At 48.5% G+C, this 22,693-nt stretch overlaps 1 protein-coding gene across 1 annotated transcript in view; it reads left to right on the top strand.

Moving 5' to 3' along the window:
* The window catches only part of utp20 (UTP20 small subunit processome component), a 58,865-nt gene that overhangs the window by 16,600 nt on the left and 19,572 nt on the right, over positions 1-22,693 (top strand). The window contains 18 exon segments of the mRNA XM_080538321.1: positions 93-172; positions 337-613; positions 932-1,114; positions 1,611-1,701; positions 2,181-2,266; positions 3,350-3,475; positions 4,201-4,367; positions 4,712-4,920; positions 7,495-7,638; positions 9,679-9,758; positions 10,221-10,456; positions 10,936-11,080; positions 11,753-11,840; positions 12,075-12,218; positions 18,560-18,613; positions 19,138-19,290; positions 20,927-21,082; positions 21,267-21,407. Of these exon segments, the coding sequence (XP_080394447.1) occupies positions 93-172; positions 337-613; positions 932-1,114; positions 1,611-1,701; positions 2,181-2,266; positions 3,350-3,475; positions 4,201-4,367; positions 4,712-4,920; positions 7,495-7,638; positions 9,679-9,758; positions 10,221-10,456; positions 10,936-11,080; positions 11,753-11,840; positions 12,075-12,218; positions 18,560-18,613; positions 19,138-19,290; positions 20,927-21,082; positions 21,267-21,407 (2,560 nt within the window).

Here is a 22,693-nt window from a genome sequence, read left to right as displayed (position 1 = left end):
TACTTCATAAGCATTTTTTGGGCACTGCCATTGACCTGTGTCAACTTCCTCTGTCTTGTCCTCTCTTGTACTCCGTCTCTCTCTCTCCACAGGACTCATGCCAGAGGAATGGACAACAAAGACTTCTGGAAGGTCTACCATGAGCTTCTGGAGATGGTGGCAGGTCTGGCTGGTGAGTTCGCTAGCTTGTCTTGTGTCCTGTCATTTTTGTAAAAACTTTGGTGAGAGTTGCTTGTCATTTATTTCATGTGTGTGTGGTCAGGTTTTACACTGTGGGTATGCATTATTAGGATTATCTGCAAAAGTGTCAACATATGTTGTCTCTGTGTATCTCAGAAAAGGAGCTGCGTGCGGATGACACTGATGATGATGAAGATGATGAAGATGATGATGAGGGCGGGTCGGAGCTGCCACCGGAGCCGGGCTGTGACGTCATCGAGAGCGGGGACGTGGGGGTCCTGTTCCTCCAGCGTCTGAAGTTGACCTCTGACCCCAGCGAGAGGACGGACTTCACCAACTTCCGCGGGCTGCTGTGGAAGGCCATGTCCCAGATCCCCGACCGGGTGGAACCACGCAGCCGAGAACTGAGCCCCCTGCTGCTGAGATTCATCAAGTTAGTACGACACTACAGCCTACATACACTACAGCATATACACTACACCCTATATACACTACAGCCTATATACACTACACCCTATATACACTACAGCCTATATACACTACAGCCTATATACACTACAGCCAAAATACTACACCCTACCTAACACTGGTCTAATACCATTTAGATGTTTCTGCCCTCCACGGGTCTAATACCATTTAGAAACACTGGTCTAATACCATTTAGAAACACTGGTCTAATACCATCTAGATGTTTCTGCCCTCCACTGGTCTAACTGAGCCCATGCCCCTCCCATCCTTGTCTGATTGGCAGGAATGAGTTCTACCGATCTGACCTGCTGGTGGCACCCACTCAGGATCTGAGGAAGAGGAACGCCGTTGCCCCAGGGGATTCTGGGACGGCTGGGGAGGAAGAGATGGGAGAGGAGGAAGAGGAGGAGGAGGAAGAGAGGGGGAAACGTCAGAAGAAGACCCCACCGAAGAGAGCTGCAGCCAAGTAAGAGACGTCTGTCAGGGCGGCTGTTCACTGATATTATCTCAAATGTTGATAAAGGTTGTTCATAATGATGGTAATGTGGCTTATGGAGAGGGATGACAAGGGGGCACAGTCTGAAAATCGTCCCAGATGTGTCAGTCGTTTGGGGTGAGGTTACCGTGCCGACAGTGTTGTGGTGTGTTAAGCTTATCGCCTGCTCCGTCTGTGGCAGCGTCATAAAACCCATGTGCCTACAATCGCCCGGTTAAAACGCCACAACAGAATCACTGACTTATTTGTCATATCCTCTGCATTTCCCTACTTGTACTCTGTGCAAATACAATAAAGTTGAATCTAATCTAACCTCATCTAATATCCACACACTAGCGCTTTCATTGGAGTTACATCGTCTTGTAACAAACTTTTGTGTTCTGCATGTTGAAGTTCGGTTGAAGTTTTCTTTCTTCCTTCCTGTTCAAAAGGATTTCATGAGGAAATCCATGTGCTCTGTCCACAGGCAACTCATCGCTCACCTGAAGGTGTTCGCCAAGTTCACGAACCCTCGCTCCCTGTACCTGGAGCCCAACCTGAGTCAGCTGTACACCCAGGTACACTGAACCACCTCTGACTTCGACCCTGTCGATTGTGATCACCTGTCAAGTGCAGTAGAGGCTGGTGGAGGTAGAAATCGGAGGACGGGCTGCATGTAATTCATGGAAAGAAGAATGGTGTCAAACAGAGATTAAATTTCAGTTATTGAGGTGCTAGGTCTTAAAAATGAGATCCTGCAAGGAAATCAGTCCGACCACATCTATTTACACAGAAATGAATCAAGCTGGAACCCAAAAAATGCCAATTTGCTTCCTTTTTTGTCTGTATGGTAGTGAAATCCCTAATTTCATCACCTCGAGGATGACAAAAAGCTATGGTGTCGCGAATAGGTCTAAGATTCTATTCAAAGAGGTCTAAAAAGGTCTTAAATTTGACTTGTTGAAACTTGTAGGAACCCTGTCCATCTGAAGTCGCCATTAAGATCCTTGTCATGGCCCCGTTGTGAGTGTGTGTCTGATTGTGTTTCTGCGTGCAGCTCCTGTGCCACCAGGACCAACAGATCCAGAGGGCAGTTCTCGAGTGTATCCTGACCTACAAAGATCCCAACGTCCTGCCCTACAAGTAAGTCTCCCGCTCTCTCTCCCCCCCCCCCCACCCCTCCAGTTCAAGGGTTAACTGGCTCCTAGCCAGAAGGAGCGGCCTGCCCAGAACAGAACAAGCGTTTAGCGTTCCTGTAGAGATGACTGGGCAGGAGTCAGTGTTCTAGTCATTTCTCTGAGACGACCAGTGGCGGTAATAAGACTTGGCAGAGGTGACCCCACCTCCATCCCCAGCTCTCTCTCTCTCTCTGTCTCTTGCTCTCTCTCTCTCTCTCTGTCTCTTGCTCTCTCTCTCTCTTGCTCTCTTTCCCCCTCTCTCTCTCTCTTGCTCACTCTTTCCCTCTCTCTCTCTCTCTCTCTCTCTCTCTCTCCCTGAATGGTAGTCTTTGTGTGAGCAGCATCTCTGATTATGATCCAAGCCGTCAGTGACCCTCTCAGGTTCCCTCATTGGGGAAACAGGAATGTTCACATCCACCCTGAGCCAGAGATCTGAGGGACGTCCTTTATCAGCCTCTGTTATTAAACTATCCCTTACTCATCTCTCAGCGTGTCTGTGGAATAATATAGCATAGCGCTGGTGTAGGGTTCCATAAAATAAGGAGAAATGGGATGAGAAATGAAAACGGTGGCCTAGTTAACAGACATCACCCTAGAAATGTCAACGTTGACATTGGTATGTTCCATTAGTGATTGAAGTGTACTGTATATGTGACCCTTTGAAGCCTTATCTGGTTGGGGTCTCAGGATGCAGATACATTTTTTTCTTCCATTAATATGTTTATTGAGTTTTTGAAAAAGATAAAACAAATCTTGAAAAGAAATAAATAGTAATTATTATATATATATATATATATGTATATACATACAAGCAAATAACTCACCAGAATTACTATACACATTATGGTACATACATTGATGGAGAGGCAATAATATAACTGAGCACATATACACATATACAAAGGAAAAAGGAGAGAAAAAATTAAACATAATGAAAGAGTTAGGATGCAGATATTTAATATAACCTCAGGTATTTGATGATACACATTTCTGGTGGTGTTTGACATGTTGACATGGTATTATAATCATGTGTGAATGGTGTGTACAGGGAGAATCTGGAGAAGTTGCTGGATGACAAGTTCTTCAAAGACGAGATAGTCTACTTCAACATCTCAGAGGACAAGTCTGTGGTGGACGCCTCACACAGGGCCCAGCTCATCCCCCTGCTCATGAGGTGTGTGTGTGTGTGTGTGTGTGTGTGTGTGTGTGTGTGGTTGTATACAGGTGTGTACATACCTACGTACTGTGTGTGTGTAGAGGGATGTGTGTGTGTGTGTGTGTACTGTAGGTCTGTGTGTCTACTGTAGGTGTGTGTGTGGTTGTATACAGGTGTGTACGTACCTACGTACTGTGTGTGTGTAGAGGGATGTGTGTGTGGGTGGACTGTAGGTCTGTGTCTACTGTAGGTGTGTGTGTGTGTGTGTGTGTGTTGTATACAGGTGTGTAGGTACCTACATACTGTGTGTGTGTGTAGAGGGATGTGTGTGTGTGTGTGTACTGTAGGTCTGTGTGTCTACTGTAGGCGTGTGTGTGCGTGTGCGTGCGCGTGCGTGTGTGTGTGGTTGTATACAGGTGTGTACGCACCTATGTACTGTGTGTGTGTGTGTGTGGTTGTATACAGGTGTGTACGTACCTGCGTACTGTGTGTGTGTGTGTGTACTGTTGGTCCGTGTGTCTACTGTAGGTGTGTGTGTGTGTGTGTGTGTGGTTGTATACAGGTGTGTACGTACCTACGTACAGGTGTGTGTAGCGGGATGTGTGTGTGTGTGTGTGTGTGTGTACTGTAGGTCCGTGTGTCTACTGTAGGTGTGTGTGTGTGTGTGTGTGTGTGTGCGCAAATCCATGTTTTGTGAGGTGTGCATCACCTATACAACAGCCTGACCAGCCTCTCCTCTGCAGGGTCCTGTTTGGGCGCATGCGCAGCAAGGCGGGCAGTAAGTTCCAGGGCAAGTCGGTGGCGGCCGCCCGCTCCTCCACCGTGCTGCGCTTCCTGGCAGGCTGCCATTCAGAGGAGCTGGGCATGTTCATAGACCTGCTGCTGGAGCCTGTCTGCCACCACGGGGAAGGTAGGGCGCCCCTAACAACCTGGTTTAATACAGTGTACATATGCGTCACTCCTCCTCCTCCTGTGATCTTTGAGATCTTGAGTTAGGATTCCACCCAACTAAAAATGTTGAAATAATACCTTGATATCAATTTATATATAATATAAATCTTAACGTAGAACATATAACACTATGTGAATGTGGAGAGGGATGACAAGGGGGCTGAAATCTCTCTCTCTCTCTCTCTCTCTCTCTCTCGAAAATGTGGATCTCAAGTTAGAATTTGGCCCTGTGTGGCTGTATACTGTACACAGGGCCAAATGAGTTCATCCATACAACCTTATTCGGATCTCTCCCTCTCTCAGGTGCGTGCCTGGCTGCGGTGGAGCGGGCCATAGCCGACACAGACGTGTGTGCGGTCCTCCCTCTGGGCCGACAGCACAGCCTGCTGAACATCATCAACACGGTCATCACCAAGCTGGGCCACCTCATCCACACCTACCTGCCCAAGGTGCTGCAGATCCTGCTGTGTGTCACCGCCTCAATCTCCACCGTCCTGGACCAGAGAGATCAGGTACAAATAATAATAATAATAATAACTTAGATTTCTGTAGCGCCTTTCATAAAACCCAAGGACGCTTTACAATTCTAAAGGGAGTGGTCAGACAGACAAAACAGAAAACAAACAAAGCAAAACAGAAACAGTGACTAGGGGCCAAAGGCCTTGGTGAACAGATGGGTTTTAAGGGCTGATTTGAAGGAGTCCAGGGTGGGGGCGTTGCGGATCGCTATGGGGAGGGAGTTCCAGAGGGTAGGTGCGGCCACTCTGAGGGCTCTGTCCCCAAAGGTCCGTAGGTTGGTGCGGGGGGTGGACAGCAGGCCCATGTCTGTGGACTGCAGGTTCCGGGAAGGGGTGTGTTGGGAGAGGAGGTCAGTTAGGTACTGGGGGGCGCAGGCGTGGAGGGATTTGTAGGTGAGGAGGAGGATTTTGTAAGTAATGCGGGACTTGACCGGAAGCCAGTGGAGGTGAATGAGGGTGGGGGTGATGTGCTGCCAGGGCTTGGTGTGGGTGAGTACCCTGGCAGCTGAGTTCTGCACATACTGGAGCCTGTCCTAGCAATCGGAAGGTCGCAGGTTCGATACCCGCCTCAGGAGGGAGCTGCATGTGCCCTGGAGCAAGGCACTTAACCTCTAATTGCTTCAGGTGCGCCAACTATGGCTGACCCTGTGCCTAGAGCAGAAAATAAAAAATTCCAACAATTGACTGACAAGTTAATTGCATGGCAATAAAACTATTATAATTACTATCTAAAGGCGTTTGCCCCAGGCCTTTGCCCCAGGCCTTTGCTCACCAGCCTGTTCTCGCTCTCTCGCTCTCTCATTCTGTCTGTCTGCTAGACGTTATAACTATGTTCTTAAAGTTTGTTGTGTTTTGTTTTGAGAATGTGGCTTATGGAGAGGGATGACAGGTAAGTAAGAGATGGGGCCTCATCTTCCAGGGCGGTTGTTCACTAGGGCTGCAACTAACGATTATTTTGGTAGTCGACTAATCTGTCGATAATTTTTTCGATTAGTCGCGATTAGTCGTGTGGCTTTTCGCTGCGCGTAAATGGCGACGCAGAAGCATAAATCCGGCTTAACTAGCTATCTAACCTAACGTTACGCCAAGCTAGAGCTGCTCACAGAGCTAGTTGATTGGCTAGCTAGCATTGCTGGCTAGACTACAGACAGCTCACGTTAGTAGGCTACGCTTGGCGCTGTTTATCTTACAGACAGCTCGCTGGTGGACTCAACATAATTGAAATAGCATTCACTTATCAAGCATCATTCATGATCATCCACCATGACTACCTGGTATTTTAATAACGACCACCCCTCACTTCATTTCATCTCGCGTTCTCCTGGCTTCAACATGGAAAACCCCTGCTACGTAACGTTACATACAAGCGCCTCTGTCTGTCACACGCGTGCCACAGGGCAAATAAATTAATAGCACAAACGCTCATAGCATGTACAGCCCTGTCCATGAGACGTTGTTTTCCAACATGTAACAGTAAAGCTAACATAAACATTACGACCCTAACAATATAACGTTAGCCAGTAACTGGGTAACATAACTTACCCAGCTGATAGTTGCATGGCTCCCGTAAAAAAGAAAGAAAGAAAAAAAAAACGTTTTTTTTATTATTTATTTTTTAAATACGATTAGTCGACACTACAATTCCACGTCGACGAGTTTCTATGATCGACGTCGTCGATTATGTCGACTAATCGTTGCAGCCCTATTGTTCACTGATATTATGTCAAATGTTGAAACGTAATGATGGTAATGTGGCTTATGGAGAGGGATGAAAAGGGGGCACAGTCTGAAAATCGTCCCAGATGTGTCAGTCATCTGGGGTGAGGTTACCGTGCCGACAGTGTTGCGTTAAGCTTATCGCCTGCTCCGTCTGTGGCAGCATCATAAAACCCATGTGCCTACAATCGCCCGGTTAAAACGTGACAACAGAGTCACTTTGTTTTTATATCCACACCGCTAGCGCTTTCATTGGGTTACCCATCACATTTGGGGAGAAACATCGTCTGGTAACAATACTGTGTGCAGTTGAAGGCTTTTGTCCTGACTTCTACATTTAAAATTGTGGTATTTAGCAGACTCCTTATTCCAAAGCGACTTACAATCAATACATTTGACTAAGAAAGTGAATCATCAATCCACCAGTCGTAGCAGGAAGAGTAATCCAGCTCAGGCCCGGGGCCATTGATAGAAGGAAAAACCTTCTTCTATCACCTTCTTCTAAACCTAACTAACCCTTATTTTTTTATTTAGACACTGGAGAAACAGAGAAACAGTACAAGGGGGGCAAATATACGTTTTTAGGGGACACAGTAGAGGGGAAAAGCGGGTGTCTTCAGGAGACGCAGTGCTAGGGGGTAGTAGATGTCTCAGGAGGAGCAGTTAAGGTGTAACCTGAAGAGATGGGTCTTCAGTCTCCGACGGAAGATGGGTAGTGACAGTTCTGACAGCCGTGGGAAGCTCATTCCACCAGCGGGGAGCCAGTGTTTTGTTCTAGCCTAACCGTGATTAGTAAACACTGTAATTATTAAAGGTTGTTGTTGTTGTTGTTGTTTGCCTGCCTGTGTGCAGCTGAAGGCTGGCTGTATCAGCCCCCTGAAGAACCTGAGGCGCCTGGGCGTCCAGAGGATCCAGGACTTCTTCGATGGTTTCGACTCGTACAACTTCACCCCCGACGAGCTGGACGCTGTGTTCCAGGGTGTGATCTGGCCTCAGGTGTGTGTGTGGGTGTGTGTGTGGGTGTGTGGGTGGGTGGGTGTGTGTGTGTGTGTGTGTCTCTGTCTGTGTGTGTGTCTCTGTGTGTGTGTGTGTGTGTGTGTCTGTCTGTCTGTTTGTGTGTCTGTCTGTGTGTCTGTCTGTCTGTGTCTGTCTCTCAGTGGTGCAAACTTGTCACCTTTAGGTGAAATTCGCTGTTTTTTGGGGGGGGGGGCGGGGGTCTACATCTCATCTCATCCAAGTCACATGATGCCCAAGCTAACATCTTCCTGTCTGCTAAACTCTGCTGCAGTTGAAATAAAACGTCTTAAAAAGGTCTTAAGATGGAAGTAGAAACATAAGAAGTAATACAATAAAATAACATAGTTATTATAAGTTATTTCTATGTTGCGATAACTTCTCAACAGGATTTTACAGGGTTCGTTCGAACTATCGTAATTCTTGAACTATGTGCAATCGAAAAAAATCCAACAGTTTCTGAAAGCACAGAAGTTGCACTCTCTAGCCATTTAGGGTTATTACGGTAGTTCACCCCAAAAAAAATGCACTGACCTCAAAGTGTCATGGAGTGATTTGAAGAGAAGCGGTGTTTTATACTTTAGTGAGTTTCTGTACATATATGTTTGTGATCGTGAAATGTCACAAATACCATCTAGGCTAGGGTAACCAATCCACCTAAAAGTTTAATCGATGACGACGAAGGACTGATTTCTTCTTCTGAACCAGGGTATGGAGGTTAGTTCTAGCGAATTTACCTGATAGAACATCGACATGCTAGAAACACATAACTACACATAATTAGATGATCATTATAAGTATTTAGTGATCGTTAAACTGTTGTTTATTATATCGAGTGGGTACTTTATAACTTCAAGTTTCGTGTTATGAAAAAAACGAGTCGGCGAGTGGTTTGCCCTAGGCTGCGTTCGTAAATTCGTTCTGGAAATCTGATCAGCAGTCATGGAATGCCTCTTGTCCAATTAAATTACTTGGTCCATTTATTGCGCAGAGCGAATTTAGGAACGCTGCCCGAGACTGTCTCGCGTCCCCCTTTACCTCGCTTTTACCCTGCTGCTACGCTGCTTCTATAACATCAGGATCAGACACAGGGCGAGACTTTCAAAATAAACCTTTTTAATGGCTTCTGTGTGCTTTAGACTTGCGTAGAATCGATTTTATATTTATTTAAAAAGTCAGACCGGAAAATGTATTATTGTAGCCAGACCCAATGCGTGGGAATACGACGCGTGCGGATGAGAGACAACATATAAAACAAAACTTATCGCACACTTATTGCTCGTGTGACATTGGTTAAGCTGCGCCCAAATGAAGCAATGGAAATGAATCAAGAAATTGATAGAGTAGGCTAACTTACATTATCATTGTTCTATATGCAACAGAACAGATCACCCAGCATTGCTAATGAAAAGAATCAACGAATGTGAGTCTAATACCAATACTTGCTCAATAGGTCTTAAAATCTATTAAAAGTGGTCTTATAAAGGTCTTAAATGTAACTTGTTGAAACCTGCAGGAACCCGCATAATTATTTTGAGAACAGGTTGCTTACATTAATTATGCGGGTGTTAAGGTCAGGGCCATCGCTACTTACACACGCATCATTGTTAGACCACTGTTAATGATAGAGCTAACCATCTACGGGCAAAAAAAAGTGTCACCTTTTTGGACCATCGCCAGTTTGCACCCCTGTCTCTTTCTCTGTATGTCTGTCTGTCTGTCTCTTTCTCTTTCTCTGTCTGTCTCTTTCTCTGTCTGTCTGTGTTTCTGGCTGGCTGGCTGCCTGTCTGTCTCTCTCTGTCTGTCTGTCTCTGTCTCTGTCTGTCTCTCTGTCTTGTCTGTTGCGGAGTAGTCTGAAGTTGTCTGTCAGTAACATTACGTCAGGTCTACCTGTCTGTTGCCTCCCAGATCTCAGGCCAGTGTTACCAGTGTTACCAGTGTTACCAGTGTTACCAGTGTTACCAGTGGTCACTTGCTTTCTAATGATCCTATCCTCTTCATGTCCCTGCTGTCCCTCCCCAGGTGTGCCGCCTGCCCTCAGAGAGCACCTACTCCCCCACCCCGCTACTCAAACTGCTCCACGTGTGGTGCAAGAATGCCAGGTGAGTTTGACCCCAGTACAATACTGCATGCTTGGACCGTCCACCCATTCCTCCATCCCATTAACCTATCAATCCATCCACCCACACGTCCATCCATCCATCCACTCACCCCATCCATCCATCCACCCCCCCCATCCATCCATCCACCCACCCCATCTATCCATCCACCCATCCATTTATCCATCCACCCACCCACCCCATCTATCCTTCCATCCATCTATCCCTCCCTCCATTCATCCCTCCACTCCTCCATCCATCCATCTATCTACCCCAACTGTCCATCCATCCATCCATCTATCTACCCCACCTGTCCATCCATCCATCCATCCATCCACCCACCCACCCAATCTATCCATCCACCCATCCACCCACCCAATCTATCCATCCACCCATCCCTCCCTCCCTCCCTCCCTCCATCCATCTGTAATTCACCCTCTGTGCGCTGTGTCTCCTGTCTCTCAGGTACTTCCCCCTGCTGGCCAAACAGCGGCCCGGCCATCCAGAGTGCGACGTCCTCCTCAACGTCTTCTCTCTGCTCTCCGCCAAGAAGGTGTCCGTGGCAACCATCACCATGGTGATGGACATTGCCGAGTCGCTGGTCTCCACGCCGGACCTCGTTCCCACGGAGACCGAGACAGCGCTGAGTGTCAACGGCAGTGTGTTCCCCCAGCCAGCAGAGGGCGCCTATATCACCGCAGGTCAGGAGGTTTTCAACTGGATCAGCCCGTCACACACAAGCCACATCTCAATAGTCTAAAGAGGCTCCCTCTCCTCGTCTCCTTCCCTTCATACTCTGACCAGTGAAAGAAACGCACTTAACAGTATTGAGACGCGCCCTGTGTCTTTAATAAACGCAACACTATCTACAGAGCACTGTAGCTAGCCTTGGAAGAACGGATAAGGGTAGTGTTGGCCTGGTAGATAGTGAGTTGGAGTGATGATCAGAAGGTCATGAGTTCAAATCCCACCTGGGAACACCACCACTAGTGTGCCCTTGAGTAAGGCACTTAGCCCTAAATGAATCCCTGTAATCTCTAATTGTTAGTCGCTTTGGATAAAAGCATCTTGATAAATGGTTAAAATGTAAAAGGAAGAAAATGGCATAATCATATCATTGGAAAAAAAGCACATCCACATACAAGGTCACTAACAGTGGCGGTTCTGTGTCATGTTTCAGACATCCTGACGCAGGGTGCTAGCCTCCTCCTCCCCCACATCTCCACCCTGCTGCGCTACCTCAGCGGCATCGTACGCAACACAGAGAGACTCAAGAAGAAGAAGTTCAGGACCCAGGTCGCCAAGGAGCTCAACATCCTCTCAAAGTGAGTTGGGAGATATCAGTCCCTCCTCTCTTTTGTTCTTGCGGTTAGGTGGATAAGAGGTTCGTTTTGTTGATCTTCATCAGACACGTGCTGGATATGAAAACTTGAGATTAGCCTCCCTGGTGCCCAGCACAGTTAATAACACAATTTATTTATTTTTCACAATATTTGTATTATCATTTTCATATACGGTACCAACACCAAAGAAAGAAAAAAAAGAAAGAGAAACATACAATAACAAAGATTACAAACATAGACACACTGCATCGATTTTGGATTGAATAAAAACAAAACAAAAACTAAACTTTCCTCCACTTTGTATAAAATATTATTCATGTATGGTTCCCACAGCTTATCAAAGTCTTTCACTTGCCTTTAATAATGTAGGTTGGTCTTTCCAGACCAATACGTTAATAACACTATTAAGTATGTGTATAAGGCCTGTAGCTTCTCTGTCAAGGGAGGTAACTCTCTTGAGGCAGTAGCTAGAGTGACCGGTTGCCAAGCGGAAGGTTGTGAGTTTGATCCTCGCCTGCATTATGTTATGGTAGCTAACTTGAAACACCAACTGTCGTGCTGTTCAACATACGGTAGCCATTTTGTGCCAGAACCCTCATCACATCTCAGTTGTTCTTCGCTGTCGTTCGCTACAGTATGATATTTCTCTCCCAGGGTCAGTCGGTTTGTTAGCAACAAGGAGCAGAGCAACGTCCTCATCACTGTTCTGCTGCCCTACCTCCAGAAGGGTCACAACCCACAGGTACGCTGGTCATATTATGCTACGCTTGTGCTATGCTAAGTCATATTCAGTTAACTTGTGTCTTGTGTTATGCTTGTGCTATGCTAAGTCATATTCAGTTAACTTGTGTCTTGTGTTATGCTTGTGCTATGCTAAGTCATATTCAGTTAACTTGTGTTGTGTTGTGGTATGCTATGTCATGTCATTAGTTGAATTTGTACCCCACTCATCCGTATGGTCCGTCTTGTGTTTCAGGAGACGGAGATTGACATCCTGGCGACGGTCCAGAACCTTCTGAGACAGTGTTCGGAGCCCTCCTCCTTCCTGAAGCCTCTCAGTAAACTATTCTCCATCATCCACACCAAGCTGCCCAGACAGGCCCTCACCTCAGTGTTCCAGGTCCGATACCCCACCAGTACCTATGTCTAAGGACAGAACCAGTACTTATGTCTAATGACGCAACCAGTACCTATGTCTAAGGATGCAACCAGTACTTATGTCTAATGACGGAACCAGTACCTATGTCTAAGGACCCAACCAGTACTTATGTCTAAGGACCCAACCAGTACCTATGTCTAAGGACACAGCCAGTACCTATGTCTAAGGACGCAACCAGTACCTATGTCTAAGGACACAACCAGTACCTCTGTCTAAGGACACAACCAGTACCTATGTCTAAGGACCCAACCAGTACCTATGTCTAAGGACGCAACCAGTACTTACCGTATTTTCCGGAGTATAAGTCGCATCAGTCAAAAAATGCGCCATGAAGAGAAAAAAAACACATAAGTCGCACTGGACTATAAGTCGCATTTATTTAGAAATGTATTTCACAAAATCCAAGTCCAAGAACAGAGATTTAATCTGGAAAGGCAAGTTATTCCGGCTGAATAGGTGTCCGGGATGTTAACGTAACACATTAACAGTTCTATATCGTGGAGCTCCGCCCCATAGGGGAGCTCTGCTCCTATTGGTTTACCCCGCTACCTAAAGTAGCCAATGACTGAATTTTTCGATGCCTGCGCCCCCCCTGGGGTGCTATAAAAGGGGCGTCCTTCGATCCCTCATTCTCCCCAAAATTTCAGCACGGGTTTACATCTGAGACTACAAGAAGGACGACTACAAGAGACTGGAGAACCCGCCAGACACTTCCCTTCAGCGATGGATCGTCCGCCGCCGACCACGAAGAAGTTCCTCTGGGACGCCTGCCGCTGCGATTTCCTAGCAGCGGAGGACAAGCACGACTTCTGCCACGTCTGCCTCGGCCCCCAACATGCCGAGGCGGCGTTGGTCGCCTCCCCCATCTGCCTCCCCTTCCACCTCCTTTCCGTCGCGGAAAGGCGAAAGAGGATGGCCTGGTTCAAGGAGAGCATTCCCCTGGCGGACGCTATCTCGGGGATGCGTCCGGACAGGCCCCAGAGCGGCGTTCTGGGCAGGCACCTCCCCAAGTAGGGATGGGCCCGCCCGCTCAGCCGGCCCTGACATCACGCCGCCCTCACCCAGCTGAGTGGTCGGTGTCGGTGTCAGGGTCAGAGAGCTCTGATGAGAGCGAGCGGCAGGTAGAGGCTCACGAGCTCCCCGCCCTCGCCCCCCCATCACTACACCACGACTTCCAGGGCCTCCTGGAAGCTGCGGCAGGCGTGTTGGCAATTCCCCGTCCCGCCTCCCCTCCCCCAACGGAGTCCTTCTGGGAGAAGGACCTGTTTTACGGGAAAAGGGCGAAGCGACAGGGCCAACCTCCTAACGCTGTCCTCCCGGGCTTAGATAAGTTTGTGGAGGACAAGTGGGGAGAACCACTCACAGGCAGGGCGCCAGTGAAGGCGTTCCTGCCCTTTACCAGAGTGGAGGGGCTCGCGGAGGGGATGACCGACGGCTCCCCGCCGCTCGAACCAGCGCTGGCCGCCTACTGGTACCGGGGTCCAGCGCCTGGTCGGTGCCTAAAAAACCTATCCTGCCCAACCAGCGTGACAGGTTTAACGCCACCCTGGTAGACAAGAGCTACGCTCTCGGTGCGCAAGCGGCGGCGGCGGCGAATAACATCGCCGTGTTTAACGCCGCCATTGCGAAAATCACCACAGACCGACCCAACGGTCTGTCTGCAGCGGAGGCGGAGCTTCTGAGCAAGCTCAGTGCCGCGACGATGTACCTGTCCCAGGGCGTCGCGGTTTGTGGGGGTCGCCTGATGGCAAACGCGGTGGTGCAGCAGCGACAGATGTGGCTGTCTCTCACCACCATGACCGGGGCGGACCGGATGGCCCTACTGAATGCTCCAATAGAGAGACAAGGGCTATTCGGTCCACACCATGACGAAGCGCCTGGCCGCGATGGAGGAGGCTAAGAAGCACCTGGCCAGACACCTCCCCCTCCAGCGACCCTCCACCTCTTCTTCTTCCGCCGGGGTGACGACTAGGCCGTCAACGGCTGCGAAACGGAGGTTTCGGCGTGATGCGGCACTGGCTCCACCTCTACCGACGGAGCCATGCCCCACTCGGCATCCCCAGCCCCCGCCGCTGACCACTGGGAGGGCCCGCTACGGCCCCCCACGGCAGCGTGACCCGGTTTCACTGGCGGAGGGGTCTGTAATGACCCCACCACCGGTTTTCCTCTTCATGGCTGCTACCTCATAAAGAGGCAAAAGAAGGAAAATCCCCACCTTACTTTTTCAGTAAAGGAGATTTTCCCATGTTATCTACCAGAGCGGAGACCCGCCTGCCTTGTCAGAGTGTGGTCCAATCGCTACCGGTTAGAAACAAAGCGGAGACTGGCCCAGCTTACCAGCGTGTGGCCAGCTCTCTGCCTAGCGGACTAACACCTATCACGACACAAAGGGGGTTAAACACCCCTGTCTGTAGCCGTATAGAGGGACCGTTATTTACATCAAAAACCCCTCCATGTCTATCAGGATCTGGCCCAGCTCATGAGCGTGCGGCCGGTTCTTTGATTATCAGGCATAATAAACCTAAGTCAATAAAGGGCATTGTTACACATAACAAGCACTCTTTACAGACGGCAACCCATCCCTTTCGAAATGACCCCACCTTGGGCTGTGCAGCGGCGGCTGGGGTCATACAGAAATTCAAACTTTTTCTGTCGACTGCACCACAACAGACGGCCCAGCCGCTGTCGTTGCGTTATGCAGAATGGCTAGAAGGGGCAGGTATTCTGTCGGGCTGGCTAGACAGGACATTGAGGAGGGGATATGCACTACAGTTCATTCAGCCTCCTCCGCCCTGCAGGGGCGTGAGAGAGACTGTTTTGTCCTGCCCGATAAAAACACGTGCACTCCAGGAGGAGATTACGAATCTCCTAACAAAGGGCGCAGTGACAATGGTTCCGAGGGACCAGTGGGACATGGGGTGGTACTCCCCGTATTTCCTTGTCCCAAAGAAATCGGGAGGCATGAGACCCATATTAGATTTAAGGGTCCTCAACGAGAGAGTGGCGAAACGCCCCTTTCGTATGTTGACAACGAGACGCTTCCTGTCTTGTATACAGAAGGGCGACTACGGAATCAGCATAGACTTGAGGGACGCGTATTTTCATGTGCCAATCACAGAGAGGCACAGGAAATTTCTACGTTTTGCCTTCCAAGGGAAGGTTTACGAGTACACGCGCCTGCCCTTCGGGTACGCGCTTGCTCCTCGAACTTTCTCCAAATGCGTGCAGACGGCACTCGAACCACTGAGGCGAAACGGGATACGCATATTAGCATATCTCGACGACCTACTGGTCTTGGCCCAATGCCCAAATCGAGCCATTCGGGACGCAACCTCACTGGTGCAGCACCTCACTCAGCTGGGTTTAGCTGTCAACTGGACAAAGAGTGCTCCGTGGCCGGCTCAACAGTTTTCCTATCAAGGCATTCAGTTGGATACTGCCAAGATGAGGGCCAGTTTATCGGCACCACGGAGAGCGACACTGACGTCAGCTCTCCGGGTGTGTCGAGTGACAAATACAATCACCGCTCTATCAATGATGTCCTTACTAGGACTGATGTCTGCAGCCCATGTAGTGGTCCCCTTAGGCCTATTACACATGCGCAGACTGCAGAGGTGGTTCGCACGACTGCGACTGGATCCAGTGAGACACCGTCTCAAGTTGATTGTAATACCGAGATCGGTCAAAACCGACCTGAGCTACTGGAGAGACCCGCGCGTCATCGCGCGCGGAGTCGCCATGGGCAGACCGGCATCCCACTGACTGGGTGGGGAGGAGTGCGTCAGGCAGGTTCGGTGGCAGGAAGATGGGGACCGTTGGAGACGCGTCACATCAACCTGCTGGAACTCGAGGCGGTCAAGTTAACGCTACTTCATTTTGCCCCGGTGTTAAAGGATCTGGACGTGTTAGTCAGATCCGACAACAGGACAACAGTAGCATACATCAATCGTCAAGGGGAAGTACGCTCAGCGTCACTTCATCGCCTAGCGACAGATGTATGGCTGTGGGCTGTCACACACCTGAGTTCGCTAAAAGCTCTCCACATTCCAGGTCTGCTCAACGAAGGAGCAGATCTGTTATCACGGGGAGGCCCGAGGGACGACGACTGGAGGTTAGCACCCTCCATTGTGTCTCTGATTTGGGCACGGTTCGGGCAAGCAGAAGTGGATCTGTTTGCGTCACGGATGAATGCGCAGTGTCGCCTTTGGTTCTCCCTGCGCGAACTGGACAACCCGCCGTTGGGAGTCGATGCATTCGCACACCACCCATGGCCGAGGGTCCTGTTATACGCGTTCCCACCCCTGATATCTATCCTCCCACTGTTGGCACGAGTGAGGTCAGAGAGGCTAGAGTTAATTCTTGTAGCCCCAGACCGCCCCGGAGCCCCGTGGTTTCCGGAACTGATGGAGATGTTGGTAGAGGGCCCATGGCCCATACCTCATCGACAAGATGCACTCTCTCAAGCCAGAGGCTTGGTGAGGGGGCCACCTATGATGGGGGGCCCCCTCATGGCCTGGTTACTGAGAGGGACTTGTTAGAACGCAGGGGTCTGACAGACGCGGTCATTCAGACCATTCAGAGTGCGCGCGCGCAATCCACTGCAAAGGGATATGCGGCGCGCTGGCGAGTGTTTACACAGTGGTGTGAGGGACGGGACGTTGACCCAGTCTGCTGTCGGGTCGAAACGTTCTTGTGCTTCTTACAGTCGCTGTTTGACAAGGGATTGGCGGCGGGAACTATTAAAGTTTACGCGGCTGCCATCTCAGCTTGTCATGAGGGTTTTGCGACAACGACACTGTTCATTCATTCGCTGGTTAAGCGTTTTTTGACTGGAGTGTGTAGGCTTAGACGCCCTCATAGGACTCTAATGTCCCATTGGATTTGCGAGGCGATCAGCCTCGCATACGAATCGAAGGGGCAGCCCGTGCCGACTGGCATTTGGGCTCATTCCACCAGGGGCATGGCCACATCAGTGGCCATTCTCAGGGGAGTGGGAGTGGAGGAGATATGTGAGGCGGCGTCTTGGTCGTCGCCATCACTTTTTGTACGGTATTACTTGAAAGATATTTCTTCCTCATCCTTTTCTCATTCTGTCCTCAGTTTTGCTGATGACTGATGTAGTGGGGAAGGCACTTGGATTACCCTGGTCATGGGGATTCTATTCAAGTGCTGTCAGGATGAATGAATACGGATGTGCCTGGGGAGGGGACCCTCCTCCAGGACATGTTCCGTTAGATCAACAACCCTACGTGCTCACGTAAGGGCTAGATCAGTGGAGCAGACTCGGTGTGGGTTGGGCCAACTTTTTAAGGTTGTCTTGAACCAACATCAGTGGTCAGCTCCGGGTGCCGCTGAGATTGTTTTCTGACTAATAGTCTCAGTGGGGGTACATTTGGCCTCGCTCGCTCCGCCTAAACCAATAGGAGCAGAGCTCCCCTATGGGGCGGAGCTCCACGATATAGAAGGATAGTTATGGAGATAGACTCCAGTTCTATGAGTGGAGCGGAGCCCCATAGGGCTGCTGGCCCACTTCGACTTGTTCAAACCCGGCTGTATTGTATGTTTGGGAGAATGAGGGATCGAAGGACGCCCCTTTTATAGCACCCCAGGGCGGGCGCAGGCATCGAAAAATTCAGTCATTGGCTACTTTAGGTAGCGGGGTAAACCAATAGGAGCAGAGCTCCCCTATGGGGCTCCGCTCCACTCATAGAACTGGAGTCTATCTCCATAACTATCATTATTCAGCTACACAATAGCATAAAGAACATACCTGGGAGGCTGAATAGGCTAAATTAACATAACAAGCCAGCGAGTCCAACAAGCAAGGTACTGGTAAGTAAGTTCACCAAGCTCCCGTTAATGTTTCAGTTAATTTCTTCAGTGGTACAGGAGCAGCATATAGTTGTCACAAGCCCAGAGCGCCCTCTCGCGGCTGTAGACGTCAGTACTGTAGATGTCAGTCAGTATGAAATTATTTATCTTTTGATATATAAGTCGCACCTGACTATAAGTCGCAGGACCAGCCAAACTATGAAAAAAAGTGTGACTTATAGTCCGGAAAATGCGGTATGTCTAAGGACGCAACCAGTACCTATGTCTAAGGACCTGGTGGATTATTGGTCACATTATCAACAATTAAAAACGAGTCCTTGTTCAGATGTAAACAAAATGTGGTATATGAACAGTATATGAAGTGTGTTTAGGCCAACACGCTCCTTAGATCCACCTCTGGGGGGCGCTCCTGTGCCGGGGCTGTTGTGTCTCTCTGTTCTCAAAGACGGTGTTGGCCTCTTCCTCCTCAGACCCTGGCAGACCTTGACCCTGAACTGAAGTACATCACAGATCTGGTGGCTCAGGTAGGCTTGGCTTCCCTTTTAGACAATCAGGAAACACGTCAGTACCACACACATTCATCCACATGAGGAGGATGGGTGGAGTTGTTTGTCGCTGTTTCTTTGCTGCAATTTACCACACACACACACACACCCACACCCACACCTACACCCACACCTACACCCACACCTACACCCACACCTACACACACACCTACACCCACACCTACACACACACACCACATGTTATTCCTATCCTCACCATAACAGTTATTAACTGTGGTTCTCTCTCTCTCTCTCTCTATCCCTCCTCTCTCTCTCTATCCCTCCTGTCTCTCTCTCTCTCTCTCTCTTTCTCTCTATCCCTCCTCTCTCTCTCTCTTTCTCTCTCTATCCCTCCTCTCTCTCTCTCTCTCTCTCTCTCTCTCTATCCCTCCTCTCTCTCTCTTTCTCTCTCTCTCTATCCCTCCTCTCTCTCTCTCTCTCTCTCTCTCTCTCTCTCTCTCTCTCTCTCTCTCTCTCTCTCTCTCTCTCTCTCTCTCCTGTAGCTGAACGCGTTTGACAGTCGCCACCTGGATGAGGTGTACTTTGACAAGCGTCTGACAGCCTTCCAGGAAGCTAGCAGGCGCATCAACGACATGGAGACTCTGGACATGAAGTTCATCAACGTCATCATGCACAACTGTTTCCACTCCTTTGAGGTGAACACACACACACACACACAATAACAGTAGTTGTAGTCACCGATATGGAAATCTGTATATACGTACATATATATATATTTATCAATATCAGTTGAGTCTAATTCTGAGTTTAAGGCCGAATCCCGATTCCCTTTTCTACCCCTATGGCTCGTTTTTGAGTGCCACTCGCTTTTGAGCCAAGGCCTCGGAACAGAGCCACATGCCATAGTGGTTGAAATCTTCCCCTATGAAATGGGACAACCCTTCAAGACCCTGTTACGTCATCAGTAGTGTCATAGAAAAGCATTGACGCTCGCGATTCATTCACAACTTTACGCTATCAATCGATCAAACAAGTCATCAAATAAAAAAGAACAATGCTTCATTATCAGATCATGACAGAATAACGGCGCTCTAACCTTTATGAAACATGTGCTCCTATCTTGCCAGTCTGCACTGATATAGGACAACAGTGCAACAACTTCGCGGCTGAACTTTAGTTTTTTTAATTTACGGCGTCATATGCCATCAAAGGGAAACATGGAAAAATGCATGATCTACAGGGAGCGCAGATTTATTTTCGTGGCGTTAAATCCGACAGGAACGCTGGAGAAAGCCACTGTCCACTGCATTAGTCAACTACATGTCCTTGATGAGTCTCCCGCTCACTGCTCCATCAAAAATAGCACATCCATCAATAATATTACATAATAACAACTGCTCGGATTAGATTGCGGGTAGTTTTGTTTTAAAAGTCCCGCTATACAACTATAGCGTCATATACCATTAAGGGGGGGAAATGCGATAGAACTAGGTCAAAATGCACGCCTATCATGCACAGATCAGCCTAACGTTAGATAGATAACTACATTAAATATGTCTATATTTCCGCTGTCAAACGCCACAGGTAATAATTAATTTCTAAATAAACATGATTGTACATCTCTGAAATGTGAATCGCGCACCGATCTATGTCAGCCATAAGTCTAATGGAAGTGCCCAGGTACCAGTCTACTGCTAAACCTGAGCGCGCTGGACTGTGGAACTTAGGCATAGGCACAGCACCTCGGCATAACAGTGAATTTTTAATGCTTGTTGTAAAGAAAAGGTCTATAATGCATTGAAATGACATTAGTAGGTGTCATATGCCATCAGACATGGAGATATGTCAATATGCGCGACTGTCATGCCTGTAACGTTAGAGACACAGCACCTCGGCATATTAGCGATTTGTTTGTTATGCTTGTTATAAAGAAAAGGTCTATAATGCATTGAAATTACATTAAACTACGATAATAAGATGGTTATCATAATTTTTAAAATCTTTATTAATAAGTACAGTAAAAGTAAATGACATTTGTGTCTGGCTTCCGCATTTAGGCCTACGAGAGCGAAATCAGAATTCTGTAGATGATTCGCAATGCATCCTGGGGTCATGGCTCCGAATCGAACGTGGGTCCTGAATTTCTCCAAACGAAGCCATGGATAGCCCTCCCCCTTAGCCCTCCATGAAAAATGAATTGGGACACCACTCCCCTAAACGTGAACGCGCAAAACAGCCGAAGGGGTGAAAATGGAGCCGGAGGGGTGAATTGGGATCGGGCCTTAGTAACATTCATGTATCCATTCTTCTTCTTCTCCCTCCTGTGTGTAGATCGGAGACATGTCCTTGGCAGACAACGCCACCTTGTGTTTGTCAGCTGTCATTACAAAGCTGGCAGCAGTGGGCCGCGGTGAGGAGGAGTATAAAGAGATCGTACAGCACACCATTCTGGACGCTGTCAGGAAGGGCCTCAGGAGCAAGACGGAGGTACACACACGCACGCACACCAGAACTGGGCAAAATATGTTGTCTTGAGATGTGCTTGGTTAAGCTTGCCAGGTACATCGGAAGCAAGGCAAGCTGAATCAACCATATCAAGTTTTGGAAATATGTATTTTGTGTAGCACACCACACGCGCACACACACTCACAGTCTCTCTCTCCTTCCTCAGAGTGTGCAGCATGACTTCACCACGGTGCTGGCCTGTCTGGTGAAGACATTCCCCACCAAACGAGAGTTCAGAGACCTGGTCCAGCTCACAGACTACAACGACCCCGAGTCAGACTTCTTTGAACACATGAAGCACATACAGGTAGGACTCCATAGATAGAGGTAGGACTCCATAGATACATGTACCATAGATACAGGTAGGACTCCATAGATACAGGTATCATAGATACAGGTAGGATTCCATAGATACAGGTACCATAGATACAGGTACCATAGATACAGGTACCATAGATACAGGTAGGACTCCATAGATACAGGTAGGACTCCATAGATACAGGTACCATAGATACAGGTACCATAGATACAGGTAGGACTCCATAGATACAGGTACCATAGATACAGGTACCATAGATACAGGTACCATAGATACAGGTACCATAGATACAGGTAGGACTCCATAGATACAGGTAGGACTCCATAGATACAGGTACCATAGATACAGGTACCATAGATACAGGTAGGACTCCATAGATACAGGTAGGACTCCATAGATACAGGTATCATAGATACAGGTATCATAGATACAGGTAGGACTCCATAGATACAGGTACCATAGATACAGGAAGGACTCCATAGATACAGGTACCATAGATACAGGTAGGACACCATATGGCGCTTTTCCATCAGCGGCCCGGATTGCTTCGGTTCGGGTCGCATCGGCCCGCTTTTGAACAGTTCTGGTTTTCCACTATACACAACAGACCAGGAACTAGTAGGAGGAGTAGGCGATAGTAGGCGGAGTTACGCGTCATAACAGCGCGCCATGGTGGTGACGTATATTTTCACGAGACACAACACAGCCACAACAACAGCGACATGGAGGAACTTGAAGCTATCGTATACTTTTTCCTCGGCATGTGGTATATTACTAACCGTGATTTTTTTGGAGAGAAAGAGAAAGAGAGAGAGGAAGCTATGTACACATAATAAAGTCATGTCTCATTAGTATCATTGTGTGCCGTGTTATTCACGGACAAACACGGTGCCCTTTGCGGGTTAATAACTTCGGTTTACCGTGGGTTAGGATAACAATTCAAACGTGTCCGGATAGGGGAGAGGACAGGGAATCCAAAACCATTTGAATGGTATCGATCCTACACTCCTATCACCGTCGACAGCGCGGAGCGAATTCCCGGGTAGAAATATTCACTGCCCCCGCTGTCAACAGGAGTTTCATCCAGCAGCAAGCGGTGCTTTGCGGGTTAATAACTTTGGATTACCGTGGGTTAGGATAACAATTCCAACGTGTCCGGATAGAGGAGAGGACAGGGAATCCAAAACCATTTGAATGGTATCGATCCTACACTCCTATCACCGTCGACAGCGCGGAGCGAATTCCCGGGTAGAAATATTCTCTGCCCCCGCTGT

The sequence above is a fragment of the Nansenia antarctica genome (genome assembly GCF_963989245.1).
Source record: "Nansenia antarctica genome assembly, chromosome: 8".
Taxonomy (NCBI): Eukaryota; Metazoa; Chordata; class Actinopteri; order Argentiniformes; family Microstomatidae; genus Nansenia; species Nansenia antarctica.
The sequence above is the reverse complement of the archived record's forward strand: the minus strand, read 5'-3'. Positions and strand labels throughout refer to the sequence as shown.